This window comes from Ceratina calcarata, unplaced genomic scaffold (genome assembly GCF_001652005.2).
Source record: "Ceratina calcarata isolate Rehan_Ccalc_2016 unplaced genomic scaffold, ASM165200v1 scaffold568.2, whole genome shotgun sequence".
Taxonomy (NCBI): Eukaryota; Metazoa; Arthropoda; class Insecta; order Hymenoptera; family Apidae; genus Ceratina; species Ceratina calcarata.
Genome location: NW_017176883.1, coordinates 304,053 through 318,321, shown reverse-complemented (window position 1 = coordinate 318,321; position 14,269 = coordinate 304,053). Strand labels below are relative to the sequence as shown.

The window sequence follows — 14,269 nt, the reverse complement described above, 5'->3', positions numbered from 1 at the left end:
TGTGCCTTGCCACTGTCCACGGTGCACGTATAAACTTCAACCTTTTTATAGGAGCATAAACCATTTTACGATTTGATAAACAATCTAAAAAGAAATATAAGTACATGTACAGGCTTATACTTCCATTTTTATGTTTAACGAGAAATGTAGGCCAGGCTATGAAACTCCGATAACTTCGTAGAATTTCCTTTTTATACATAATCGATTTCACTGAAGCATGCCAAGTGGTAATGAACGATGAAATATTCATTAAATAATGAATTTTCCAGACGTCAATGTAATTCCGAGAAAAATCGTTTCTGACCGCATAACTAAAGTCAGTTAATCTCTCTATCTACTGCATGAGAAAGTAAATCGCGTTAAGCTCATTAATTGAACTTGTCGGTTCGAATGAATTCAGTCCAGTCGTCGGCGAGAGAAGCGAGAAGCGATAATTAGCCGTTAGAATAATTAATCGTTATCAAGTCCTCGTTAAAACGTAGTCGATAATTGTTCGATAAACCGTGATCAGCTTGAAGCATTTTCAATCTTAAGATCTAATAGGATAGGCAAACCTATAACCGCGATGCAACGCGTCCACGCGGCCGCTCTCTCTCGCCACCCTTCTGGGTTCACTTTCCCTTTTTCCCTCGCCCCCCAACTGCTGCTTTATATATCCATGTTCATTCGTTACCCTCCGTTTTCGTGCGACGCCACTGAAACCCACCCCCATCTGCACCGTCGTCGTACTAACCCCACAAAGTCATTCCCCCCGCCCCGGGACTCTGACGCACACTTGTTTCGTCTCTTTTCTGTCCCGTTTACCTGTCCTTCTACGCCATCTTCTAAGCGGAATTACGTCTCGCCCAAGCAGACTTGTCCGCACGAGACACGTCGCTAAAGGTCGACGACTCTGAAGAATGTCCAACGACGTGACGACGGTTCGTCGTCATGGACGATGATTCTTTACGTAGAACGCGGTGTCTCCTTACGACCTGCCCTACCGTGGCGTTGGATTACCGCGAACCCCTTTCGTGATGCATCAAACCTGGCTCTACCTTGCTCGCAAAGTTCGTTTACCTTGCACTCTTCAAACGCGTACTATTTAACGGCGTAATAATTAAGCGTGTGCACGCCGTTGATACTTGAACGATCGTTAACATTTTAACATCCTTATCGCGAGACGTTTTCGAATGCCTTTCTTATCGAGTAGAACCAGGCTGGTCGAAGCCGTGAGCCAATATGTACTTTATTTCAGGACGCGAAAGTATGTGTATACTGTTTCGTTGGGTGTTAACCTTTCTCACGACTTGTACGATTATCCCGGCTACGCGGTGTAGTCTTACTTTCACTGTTTTGTTCGGAGAATGGTTTGCACTTGATAAGTTCACGGTACTATGTAACCTACGTGCCGAATCCCAATGACATGGATTTAGAAAGGTCGTAACGCCTCGCGTGTTATGCAAATTGGACAACTCGAGATAAGCATAAGTTGTCCGTAAGATCGATCAATGGATACGGGTTAAGAGAATTCACGTACAGACTTGCACGCCAAGCATTCCTATTCTTTGCAATTATAACACCGATTAAAAGATACGTCGTATTTACCTTTTACAACGCAAATAGGACGATGCCGAAGTAGTTGTCCATGGATGAACATCCACAAACGAGGAAAACAGGTTGTCATACGAAAACGTTGCTAGCCATAACACCATAATCTCGCGAAAAATGAACTTCACAATATTCACGTTCTAACAAAATCACTCGCGACTCGCCGCACATCGACGCGAACCCGTCTTTCCTAGACAAAATAGTAGTATGACGACTACCAGATACAGTATATTTAATTATTTCAACAGCGGAAACGCTCAGTTGTTGCAACTTTTACACCGTGACGACAAAATTGAAGCGCGTTCCCCGTTTTGCCGCCATATAGGTTCTCAATCGCGGGTACGCGGTACCGATAAAACAGTGTCAAAATCGATCGAAAATCGCTAAGAGTACGAAACGATTTTATAACGTTTCTCTGGTACACTCCGGTCAAAGCACAAGGGCACAAAAACTCGCGTTGTGCAGTTTGCCGGTCGTGTGTTTACTTGTTTACATCGGCAGGTTGTTCGAGCAGACCGACCAACTTTTTTGCCTATGCGCAAAATGCACAATTTGAAATTGAATATGGCGGTCGGACGGAAAATGTCAGGCGAAACGTGTATAAGCAGGAACAACGTTAAACAGGCAATGTCATAACCAACGAAATACGTATCGGCACGATAGCGGTTCGCAGAAGAAAATCGGAAATCAAGCAGAATTAGCGCACGACCGGTTACGTCAACGCGAAGACGAAAATGCGGTACACAAACTACTTGCGTGTGTCATGGTGGTGGCGGTGCCACGAGCAACTGCAGCAACGTGCGCAGAACGCGTACAATCGATAATACAGGTTGCCGCGGAACCCGCGATAGCCAATGGCAATCGAATCGTCGCGAACACACGCGAGGTACACGTGGAAACCGGAGATGTGTGAGCAGTCTAACGTATTGGCAAATACAACCGATGTTGTCGGCGGGAAACGCGTCACACGACTGACGAGCACTTTGCCACCCTCGCAGGCCCACCCCCTTTCCGCCAACCCCCTTTTTCCACCCCCTCGATTCGTTTCACCCCAGACTCGTTCGTTCAACCCCAATATTCAAGAATATGCAGCGGATGCCTGCACCGTTATTGGCATGATACAAATTGATATCTTTTCGGCACAAAGAAAGTTCCAATGCCCCTGTTTCGCATATCTCGCGACGTTCAACTGAATACATTACGCTCACTCGTATTGCTCTATTCTTTATAGCCTCTACGTGCTTTAAAATGCAATTATACATAATACCAGAGAGGTCTAATTTATATATGTTACCTCTTTGATAATATCATTATAACCATACTTGTCGTATTTGTAAAGTGATATTATTTATGTAGATGCGATGAAATCGTTTAGGAAATCAAATGATATATTCCTTCGAATTACTTTATATGAAAAAGTTAAAATACTTTACTGCAAATTGTTCACTGAATTGTAATAAGGAATTCTGTATACATACGTTCAAATTATACATATGATACAAATATCATATTGTGTTTTCACAATACTCTTTCATTACAAACTATTTAATATCGTAAACAATCAGTTTATGATATACTACCTACACACTTTGATTCATAATTTACGATGTCGTTTTACGTCTCAAAATAATACTATAATATTATTTCGAATATCATTATAACCCAGCAAAAATTATTGTTATTTTACTTACTACATGGTATAAAATGATGATCATGATCGGAATAACAAATAGCACGTGTTTTATTTTTAACATTTCGATGAATTTTCTTAAATGCTTTCATGTGTTCAAATAGCGCAGACGTCAGTGAATCTGTCTGCGATATGGTGGAAGAAGTTAGGTTACCTCCGGTTAGTTCTTAGTTGCCCACGTAGAACATGTCGCAGCTCGACGATGTTTTCATATAATGGATAATGAAACGAGTGCGAATTCAAAGGTGGAACAAACAAACCATGTCGTACTTAGGAGATTGGAGGCAAGCATTACGCGCTCCTCTTGTCTACAGAGTTGCTAACAGTACTTTTCGCATTCAAAGTCAATATTTGGCTTTAATATTTTTACTGTTATCTGCTTCTTTATTCTTATTCGGGTTCCCTTTGTTACGTGGAATTGTACGTCCCTTGCCAGCGAATCAATGTGTAACACAGTGTAGATATCAAAAGTACAACAAGACTTATCCTTTGTCATCGCCAGTCAGGACTTCCAAGGGTTTCACTTACAGAATAGCAATAGTAAGTGATCTTGATCATGATTCCAGAAGTTTAGACAAAAAGAATCTGTGGTATAGCATCATGAAAACTGGAAGTCTCTTTTGGAATCCAAGCACAAACAGTCTTTCTATCATTTGGGACGATAGGAACCAGATGTTAACGTCATCTTTAACTATGAAAGGACGTGGCATGGAGCTATCTGAGTTAGTTACATTTGATGGACATTTATTGTCGTTCGATGACCGTACAGGAGTTGTATATATTATTGAAGGAGAAGAAGCTTATCCTTGGGTGATTTTAATGGATGGCAATGGCAAGAACACCAAAGGTAAATGGTACTTGTGAATTATAAGTTAATTATCAAACTTTACCAAATTTTCCATTGTCAGATTTATTTTTATTTAGGATTTAAATCGGAATGGGCAACTGTTAAGGATGAATATTTATACGTAGGCAGCATGGGGAAAGAATGGACCACTCCTTCAGGAGAGTTTCAGCACAATAATCCTCTTTGGATAAAAATAATTTCTCCATGTGGAGAGGTACAATCTTCGAATTGGATTTCCAATTACAAAAGATTAAGACAAGCGCTTGATATTGAATATCCAGGTACACAATTTTTGCACGCTTGTTTGTTTTACTGCTTGCATAATTTAATTTCAATTAACTTCAGGCTACATGATTCACGAATCAGGAGCTTGGAGTGATATACACAAAAGTTGGTTCTTTTTACCAAGACGATGTTCTCGTGAACGTTATAACGAAACGAAAGATGAAACTATGAGTTGCAATGTATTATTGACTACAGATGAAAATTTTGTAGACATCAAAGTATTTATCCCATTCATTTATATCATTCTACTATCACTTAATGACAAATTGTGTGGAACATGAGGACATTAATGTAACTCTTATCAGGTTACCAAAGTTGGAACTTTACTTCCGCTCCGAGGTTTCTCCAGTTTCAAATTTTTACCGGGGTCTCAAGATTCAATTATCGTTGCTCTTAAAACTGAAGAGTACCAAGGGCAAACTGCTACTTACATCGTAGCATTTACGATTACTGGGACTATAATAATGCCCGAGACGAAAGTGATAGATAAGAAATTCGAGGGTCTAGAGTTTATATAACATTCCATTTAGGAACAGACCTGGCGAATTTCGAAATCATAAAGTGTAACTAAATGTACAGCTTTTATATTTTAATAGTTCATTCATATCACATAGCGAAACGACTTTGTAAAACACTCTACATAGTTTTATCCCAGTGTCAGTATTGTGTTCGAGCGTATGTAGTTCGTTTCGCATAGCACACTTACCAAAAACGCCTATATACATGCCACGTGCATGTAAGACTGCGGTAAGGGGCGGCGTGACTTAGCGCCCACGTTGCGACGACAGCTACTGTGAACATAATGTACATAAAAATTTATTACGAAAATGTAAAAAAGAATGTTAACTAAAACGAACAATTATTGTGAAACTGTAATATAGAAAACGTGTCTTGATCTTTTGCTCAATGACCAACAATATACGCCGTGAATTACAAAAACGTTTTCTTTTGTTTCATTTCATCCCAGTACCATTATCCCTTTCTTTTCAAAGTGCTCTAAGAAAATGTTCATCTAATGCGCGTTCAGGGACGAGAGGTGCAATACATGCATAGTCTAAAATCAATACCGGCTATATAGGAAACGCGAGAAGTGGTGGTAGCAGCATCGGCGGCTGACTTTAGTCAACCCATAGCATCGTGGATAGAAAGCTACGTTTAATAATCGTTCAATTATTTTCCTCGAACATGCATACAAGTTTCTCTAATATCACTTGAAGCCATGATGGTACTGTGCAATTCTTATTATAACAGTGCTCGAAATAGATGTAGAATCCCGGATACATGTTGCGCACCTTGCTTACGTTATTTAATAAGATTTATTAGTTAAAAGACTGTAATTAATAAAAAGGCATAAACCAAACGCGAATGGAAGCAATTTCGAAACAGATGTCACAAAATTTCGACGTGTTTTAATTGATCCTTTGAGTAAATATACAAACTACCACGGACAGCCGATGCACGGATTAATTTCCTATTACCATAAAAGGACATAAATGAAGTTTTTACTGTGTGACACCCACAAATACGTAATTTTCTTTAAACGAGAAACACCCAATTAACGATATCTAATAACAACGAAGCCAGTGCATTATTCCAATTTAACGTTTAAAGTGTCCAGTCACGTGTCCGTTTAAAGAAAAACTTCGTTCAATTACAATTTCCTATTAAGCCATGTACTGTGACGGAGAGGCAGCCCCAGTTAACGGAAGAATGTTTTGCATAGTTATCCACGATGATATGGTACCCATACCACGCCTAACACTATCGTGACGCAAATTCGCCGACGACTGTACAGATCGGTGCTGTGTCTAATCGTTCGGTTTCACTAATAACGAGAGTACCGTGTAAATACCGCTGCCAGTTTGACCGAAAAAAGCGAGCTTACACATTGAAAGGCCACTGAAATGCTTCAAACTTGACGCACACGTGACTTACGCGTTGTACGTATCGCGATTTCGTTATCAGAAGGATATAGAGAAGTGAAATTTTCACACGAAAAAGGATCGACCATGGCCAAGAAGTACGAGGACACGAAGGAGTGGAACACCGCCAGAATGGGAATCTCTTTGCTGTTGAATAACAAAACGGAGGAAGCGGAAGCCCTATTTTCCGGTTACCCGCATAGCTTCCACATAAAATCAGGTCGCTGCTTTGTCTCCTTTATGGTACGTAAATAGCACTAATTATCGTTGAGTCTTTTATTAAATATAAATCCTCAAGCGACATCATTAAATCCTTAATCGTGCCTGACACTCACGATCGAATTAATCAACAAGAATCGTTTGCATCAGTGAGATTCGCGTCTGCATGCTTCTTTTAGAAGTGTTACATGAATTTCAAAGAAAGTCTATGATTTATAACATGAGAGGAAGGCAAGTAATACATCGCGTGCCGGCGTACACGTTTTTATTGATCGCGAATCTATTTCAAACTGTCTTAATAACGATCAACGGAACGTGTTCTCGAGGTAGAAATAAGAAGGGAATAATAGCGCTGAATAAATTTCCAGAACGCTCTGATGACCTTTGAGAACGATAAACTTCAGCAGGCCATGTTGTTGCTGAAAGATATGGAACGGGAATGCGTGAGCGATATAGGGTGGTTGAAGTCTATGAAGAGTAAAGTCTTCAAAGCGGAAGAAACAGGCGTAATTATCAATTTTCAAACACAGTCGATTCTCCGGAAATAAGCTTAACATTTTCGATGGTCTAATGTATAGATGGGCGAACTGATTGAAAGATCAGTTTTAAATTAAAATGCATTTTCTATAAACAGTAGAAAATTATTATCAGATTCATTACCATTTGTGATGAATAAGGTAACATAGGCTCGTAGGTACACTCAATAAATTGAATGTTGTAGAAGGAATATGTGAATAAATTGGAAAGGCAAATAGTTTTAGCAGATTCGCAAGTCTGTTCGGCGATATTAACGCTACTGCAACAAGAATTAACTGGTTACGTGCGCGGTGGTTGGATATTACGTAAAGCCTGGCGAGTTTATCAACATGCACACTCGCAAATCTTACAACTCTACAAGCGCACCTTTGGCTCTAATCCATCCGGTATGTAATCGTCAGCGAACGCTACTTATCGATCTGCGTCCCATTGAGTGGCATCGTACAATGAAATTGTAGAATGTCAATTAGCACGTTGTACTTTTGGTTCCCAATACATAACGTTTACGTCGTTCTAACGCGTTCATCGATTTTTAGTCGGGTTCGATACAAGGTGCAGCACTCCGTCGTGCAATGGTTCGTCTTACTCGCTGCGCTCGTTGCAGAGCCCAGCGAGCACAGATTCCTCGGAGTGGTCCATACCGTCCTGCAACGGTTCGACGAACAACCCGACACCCATCTCGTCCCCCTCAGGTCTGCGAAGCTCTCTATCAATGTTCTTCTCGCTCACTGGCATCACGTCCGAACAACAGACACCGTAATTGTTGTTTCTTCTTACAAACATTTCTCGGTTCTTGTCAAAACCTCGTTTTACATGTACACGATAATAGAACGACACGAATTCTTTTCCTTTCGTTGACGACATTCTGATTGATCGAATAAGGTCGTACATTTTTTAAACTACATTCCGCTTGTAAGTACACGTTTGAGGTACACTGAATCCAAAACTGACCAATGCGCCGTGCTTTCCGATAATTTTTTTATTAAGCACATGTCCCACCGTTTACCGTCTATTAACGTTAATTTCATGTCCGAAAATTAAAACGTTTCGCAGGTTCATTGAACCTACCGAGGTCTCACGGTTGATGTCGGCGGTTAGCTTTGGTTACGGGATTTATCAACTTTGCGTCAGTTTACTGCCACCCTCTCTGCTGAAAGTGATCCATTTCTTGGGCTTCGAGGGTGACAGAGAAGCAGGCCTCGCTGCACTCATGTACGCGCGGCTCAGCGAGGACATGCGTGCACCCCTTGCCACGTAAGTTCGATCAAGTAACATTTTACCATAGAAAATCGTCTACAGATTTGCACGAAGTCACGCGATTGAAGAAAATAAATAATTAGTAGAAAAATAAGTATATTTGAAATTTGATACTGAAGAAGAACTGAGAAGAATCTGGATCGGTTTAATTGCTACTATTTTTTGTACGACAACGTCATCGAGAACAGACTGACCTACTTTAGGTACCGACTACCGCACGGTGCAATTTATGCATATGTGGCAGTTTACTGAATAGAAAACAGATGCGTCAAGCAGCTGTATAAGACACAATAGCGTGGATTCGCTGCAGTCTCTAAAATTAGTACCACAGAACGTGCATGCACTGACTATTTGACAAACGCGATTTAATAAAGAATTCAATTTTCTTTTACATACGAACAGCCTTTTAAACTGAATTAAACGTAAAGTCTCTTTTACGACGATACTTCGTTCCAGATTGTCTCTACTTTGGTACCATACCATAGCGCGGCCGTTTTTCGGTCTCGATGGAAGCAATCTACGTGCTGGCGTCAACGCTGCGAGGCAATTAATTGCGGAATGTCAACCAGAATTTAATAACTCCGCATTATTCCTCTTTTTCGTTGGACGAATAGAAAGACTCGAGGTATCGTCAATACTTTTTAATGATATCGCAAATACTTTTCAATTATCTATCGACCCACCAAGCAATAAGACGTTTAAGGATGTATTGGCAATCCCAAAAGTTTATGCACTTTAGAAACGCATTTTTTAAAAAGAAATCAAACGTCGAAAGAACATTGCTANGAGGACATCAGTGCCTACAATTTCTGTATAATAAACTTTTCGCTATCGTCAATAATTAATTGGATATTTCCTTCTATACTTTTTAGCACGTAGCTATTTATTATTAGCATTATTCTTCCGATGTCTGATTTCTTTTTAATTATAGAAAATGCGTTTTTCTAAGGTACATAAACTTTTGAGATTGACTGTATAGCCAATACATCCTTAATATTCTTGCTGGTCGGTGTTTAAGAAGTTCGATAATTTTGCACGCTTTTATTAATTCGTTTTACAGTCCAACGTAAACGGTGCTCTGGAAGCGTACGCGAACGCTGTCGAGGCTTCGTGTCAAAGGGAGATCAAATTATTGTGTCTACACGAAGTGGCTTGGTGTCATCTAATTTGTCTGAGATACGATAAAGCTTACCGATCCTTGACGCAATTGCGACAGCAGTCTAGGTGGTCGGTGAGCTTTTACGCTTACTTAGCAACCGGTAAGACGGTCTCCTATTTTAGAAAATCTTTTAATCATCTAGAAGTTCAGCTAATTTTTGATCCTCAGTTTGTTGCGGATCGATGGGTAAATCGGACGTTGTAGCCTCGTCTTATCAAAAGATTCTAAATTGTTCTGACCGAATGAATAAGGACACGCAACTGGGATTGTTCGTTCTGCGGCGGACAGCTAAACTCGTAGATCAGGAGACTGGACAACCTCATACCGTTTTGTACTACAAATTACTCGTTTATGAGCTGCTCTACTTATGGAACGCGATGCCGTCTTGTTCCGTCGAATCGTTGCAAGAAATACTTTTAGGTAATACCAAATGAAATTAATTAGACGTATAGGAAACTCGTTCTTGTCTTAATGTCGTTTACGATTGCATTAGAATGCAAGGATCACCGTTCCGAGGAACCAATGGTGGGATTAGCCGATTTAATTGAAGGAGCAGCCTATTCCTATCTCGGCGATACTCAAGCGTCGATTCAAAGCTATCGTAATTGTCTCAAGCGTCGCAATAATCCGTCCAGTGACATGTGCGATCAACATATCAGCACGTTCGCGCTGTATGAGCTCGGTACTGCGCTTTGCGCTGTCAACGTGAGTAGGGAAATTCAATTTTGATTAAGCTAAATAAATATTGTTTTCAACATTTGAATCGTCGAATTTCAGGATATCGAAGAGGGAAAGACGTTCCTCTTGAGAGCCCAAAATCAGTACAGAGATTATGATTTCGAGAGTCGGCTTAACGTTCGAATACACACCTGTTTAAAGAACGTCTGCTGACGAGGTAAACGAGTTCAAGTGTTTACATTTGTCGCAAACTGTACTGAAATCGTCACGGCAATTTCAACGTCTGTGCATGTGATCTACGTCTCGTTACTGATAAGTAGGCTGCGGATTTGGATACATGCGTATAATATTCGAATACATAGAGAACGCTAAAAGTAAAAACGACAGTCCATCGATAATAGCCTTCTTGGACTATGATTTTCAAAATCGTACCGAGTGTTCTATCATTCCGTCTGTGTAGACGCTACGATGATACCAGACGATTGCATTTAAGTCACTGATCTCTATAGAATACTGGATAGTAAAACCCGTGTACTAAAGCTATAACAAGAAATAGAACTCAATGGAGACCAGGCAGCTCCCATACACATCATTCCATCATTGTGTACGTTATCGGTCACGAGATCAGTAGTTCGACCGAGAATGACGTTACTCCGTAGTAGACGGAGGAGAAAAAACCGTAAACGTAACCGGAGCTACAGCTGAGCGTAGTTTTTTCGACGCGACTATTGTCGTCCTTCTTGCACGTCGACCGGTCTCGGCCTCGAGGCTCAGCTGATACACGTTTTTTCCGTGCAGAGAAGTAGGTTACTGTGCTGAACCATGACCAAACGCACTGTCTACACTTTGGAACTCTGTATCTCTGGAACGGGTTGAGATACTGAGATGAATGAAAAATGATTTATTTCAATTCGACTTCCTCTATCAATTGAGAGAGGTTTCAATAAAAAATTTAACTTCCTTATCTCTAACGTGCGTGACTGATCAGTGATTTAAATACACGTAGCATCGTTACATATGTATAGTGTACATAAAACCTATTATGTGTACGCTGTTAACTATTACGTAGAATTACAGTAGCGTCGTACATAATACCGGAGGTATACAAATTACTGTAACTTGAAATATTTTTCCTATCGCATACATTGCCGTATTTATACTTCGCCGGAGTCGCAATAAGAAGAAAAGATATACCTCGGAAAATTAATATTATAAGGTACTTCCTATGAGTAGCGTATTATCGTAGTTAGGTACAATAAAATCAAGTAATTTTGTACAAAAGGCTGATATATTTATCGAGACTCGACGTGTATTATATTCTAAATAAAATTCGTTTAAAACAATCTGACGTGGTCATTTATTAAAGAACGGGCAACTGAGATTCCGCTCGGTTACGTCGGTCGAAGTGTACTGAACGGAATGCAGCGGTTGAACGAGTCAATGAAATGAAATTTCGACAAAATCACAAAGCGGACAAACATCAGGGTATGGCTATTCAGGTCCTTCAAAAGATCAAACCCGTGATTATGAGTGATATCCGATGAGCGTACAAAACACGTACTGCTGTGGAAATGGAAGAACCTGTCCAGCTGCTATATTAAATTCCTCTCGCCGATCCCCTTGGTACTGTAAATTCATCAAACCATTTGTATTTTGCGTTATTACGTCGTTGTTAGGTACGTCGCTCTATGGTTAACTTCGAATTTAGTAGGCTTCTGAAATGAAACCGTGCTCGAATGATGTTAACGATGAATAGCTCGAGGTAAAGTAAACAGAATTGTACGTTTCAGCAATGTCCGTGTCTCATTTGTGCGACAAATACTCAGCCAGTACAACCTACAAAATAATCAGATCCGACTTGGTGAATCTACGTACACATTTGAATACCCTATCGGTAATTACTGTATTAAGCGTACGACTGTAAGTAATTAAAGTATATTTTCTAAACGACGTCTGCCCAGATGGAAGTGAAGAGCGTAATGGAAACGCGAGACGATTTAAAGAGTAAGTTGAAAGAAGTCGGATACGTGATACCGAAGATGTCTGAGGCCATTCTCTATTTAAGAAACGAAGTGTCCGAGGGTAAAAAAGATATGATGTAACGAATTACGACGCGTAGTTTGTCGTTCTCTAGTCTGGTAACTGATAAGAATTCGTTTGTGAAATATGAAACAGGAATGGAGCAGCACACGAAGGCATTGCTTAAAGCCATGTCCCCGGAAGCTGTCCGAGAGCTGGTAAGGAGCGAATTGCAAACGTACGACGCTGACAAAACCGGGAGGACAGACTACGCACTCGGAAGTTCAGGTACAGCATTGGTAGAACCACGGAGAGATTACTAAAGTGCTGGTCGATTCCCTTTTCCGACATTAAAATTTGAAACGTTTAGGCGGTGCAATTCTCTCGACGAGAAACACGGAAACGTACTCGGCTGGTGCACCGGTGCTGAAACTCTTCGGCATACCCATTTGTCAACAACAAAATACACCGCAGGCTATAATACAGGTTTCTCTAGTCGCTGCTTTCGATCTAAACGAATTTCAATGACTTGAAACAAATTCCAAATTTGATTTACGCAGACCGGCGTCCTCCCGGGCGAGTGCTGGGCATTTAAAGGTAGCAGTGGAAGTGTAGTAGTACAATTGCTTGGCCTTGTCTACATTTCTGGTGTAAGTTTGGAACACATCCCACAATCGATATCCCCGACCGGGGAAACGAGTACCGCCCCAAGAGACTTCTCTATCTTGGTAAATGACGACTTAAAGAGTCTGGTTTTAATTGTTCAAATAAATCTTATCACTTGCAATGTAATATGCAAATCTCCAGGGTTTAACCAGCGTAGACGACACGAATCCTTTTTTCTTTGGCGAATTCACGTATGACAATAATGGTTCACCTGTACAATATTTCGAAGTTCAAGTAAACCGAAGTTTATCAGCGATATGTTATGAATTTCCCTGTTTAAATACGCAATCGTTTTCAGCATAAAGCGAAGAAAGCATACGAAATAGTCGAACTAAAGGTTCATTCCAATAGCGGTAACAACGAGTACACCTGCATCTACAGAATAAGAGTACACGGCACCCTGAGTAAAAAGAATAGGTAATTTCCCTTGTTTGCAATCAGTGGGTTTTCGCGATCAAGAGGACACTGGCTGAACGGAGAGTTCTAAGAGGCTATTTGTATAGCATAATTAATAATATAATATCGATGTGGCTAAGGTTTTCGTATGTAAAGTATTATATATACTTTGTTATAGTAGTAAATAAAGATATATAACTTTCTTCTTCTTACTTATTATTTCCCTTTCAACATTGGGGCAAAAAATCCTTCACGAACCTTCTCTCACTCGCACCATTGGTAGGTTATCTGCATTACTGTTATGAGGGATTTTTTACCCCAACGCTGTTCCCTTCAGTAGTATGTATGTAATAATATGTAAAATACCTGTATCCATATACAAGTTCTTAATTATTCCTGTCAGTTTCGTCGACTTCCCTTGTCACATCACTCACTTCCCTATTCCCGCCACTTTTCTGTTCCCGTCTGAATATGTAGAGTGTTCTATTCAAATTCCCGCTTATATCCACGAATGGCTGCTTGCTTAATAGTTTTCGCGCGCTTTCTCTCCTGTGCAGTCAGTAGTGACAAGGAATCTTGTACAGTGAGAAATACGATTAAAACATGAAGGAAAGTGGAACGTGATAAGATATTAAAGACTGGATTTGGAGAACTCCTAAGATTAACAGCAAGAAACATAAGGTAAGGGTGCATTTAAGTTCAAATCTGAAAGAAAAGGTAGCTTAGTTTGTAGAAAGATGAGACACTGCCTGCGTTGTAATTGTGCCTTTCGAGAAATGAAAGTAGAATAAATCATTCCCGTTAAATAATACCAGCTGTAGGATTTTAGGAGATTTTTATAACATCATCCTTTGTTCTATATATCCTATAGGTAACATTTGAAAACGCTAAAGCTAGTCCGAGTAAGAACAATAGAACGCTCGATTGTCTTTTAATTGCATTTTATCTTTAATAATTCTAACATAAATATGCTGCAAGGATCATTCTTTATTCAACGCGTGATG

General features: G+C 40.1%; 3 protein-coding genes and 1 long non-coding RNA gene across 8 annotated transcripts in view; 3 read left to right on the top strand and 1 right to left on the bottom strand.

The window, feature by feature from the left end:
• Positions 1 to 2,514, bottom strand: part of stet (stem cell tumor) — a 246,581-nt gene extending 244,067 nt beyond the window's left edge. The window contains exon 1 of the mRNA XM_018032000.2: positions 1,588 to 2,514. The gene's annotated coding sequence lies outside the window, so the exon portion shown is untranslated. The remainder of the gene's footprint in view (positions 1 to 1,587) is intronic.
• Positions 2,515 to 3,355: 841 nt separating this feature from the next.
• On the top strand, positions 3,356 to 5,355 carry LOC108629338 (soluble calcium-activated nucleotidase 1). 5 transcript variants are annotated; one of them, XM_018031940.2, is made up of 5 exons: positions 3,358 to 3,564; positions 3,847 to 4,127; positions 4,205 to 4,408; positions 4,473 to 4,630; positions 4,718 to 5,355. In XM_018031940.2, exons 1-5 carry the CDS (start codon positions 3,503 to 3,505, stop codon positions 4,928 to 4,930), a joined length of 918 nt encoding a protein of 305 aa, XP_017887429.1. In that variant the 5' UTR covers positions 3,358 to 3,502; the 3' UTR covers positions 4,931 to 5,355. The 5 variants fall into 5 exon arrangements, with proteins under 5 accessions (XP_017887428.1, XP_017887427.1, XP_017887429.1 ...); XM_018031942.2 differs by lacking the exon at positions 3,358 to 3,564 and adding an exon at positions 3,729 to 3,820 and having other exon boundaries at positions 3,946 to 4,127; XM_018031941.2 differs by lacking the exon at positions 3,358 to 3,564 and adding an exon at positions 3,730 to 3,820 and having other exon boundaries at positions 3,913 to 4,127.
• A 149-nt stretch (positions 5,356 to 5,504) lies between these two features.
• On the top strand, positions 5,505 to 13,419 carry LOC108629381 (tetratricopeptide repeat protein 39C). Its single transcript, XM_026817202.1, is given in 16 exon segments — positions 5,505 to 6,577; positions 6,922 to 7,059; positions 7,275 to 7,476; positions 7,627 to 7,846; positions 8,144 to 8,344; positions 8,804 to 8,972; positions 9,408 to 9,606; positions 9,675 to 9,926; positions 11,684 to 11,860; positions 11,975 to 12,078; positions 12,146 to 12,266; positions 12,360 to 12,491; positions 12,574 to 12,689; positions 12,764 to 12,931; positions 13,011 to 13,103; positions 13,168 to 13,419. Coding segments are annotated over 16 exon segments (2,571 nt in total). The 5' UTR covers positions 5,505 to 6,421; the 3' UTR covers positions 13,291 to 13,419.
• A 422-nt stretch (positions 13,420 to 13,841) lies between these two features.
• LOC113464854 (uncharacterized) overlaps positions 13,842 to 14,269 on the top strand; it is a 43,007-nt gene continuing 42,579 nt past the window's right edge. Inside the window, exon 1 of the long non-coding RNA XR_003389702.1 lies at positions 13,842 to 13,946. This is a non-coding gene — a long non-coding RNA (uncharacterized LOC113464854). The remainder of the gene's footprint in view (positions 13,947 to 14,269) is intronic.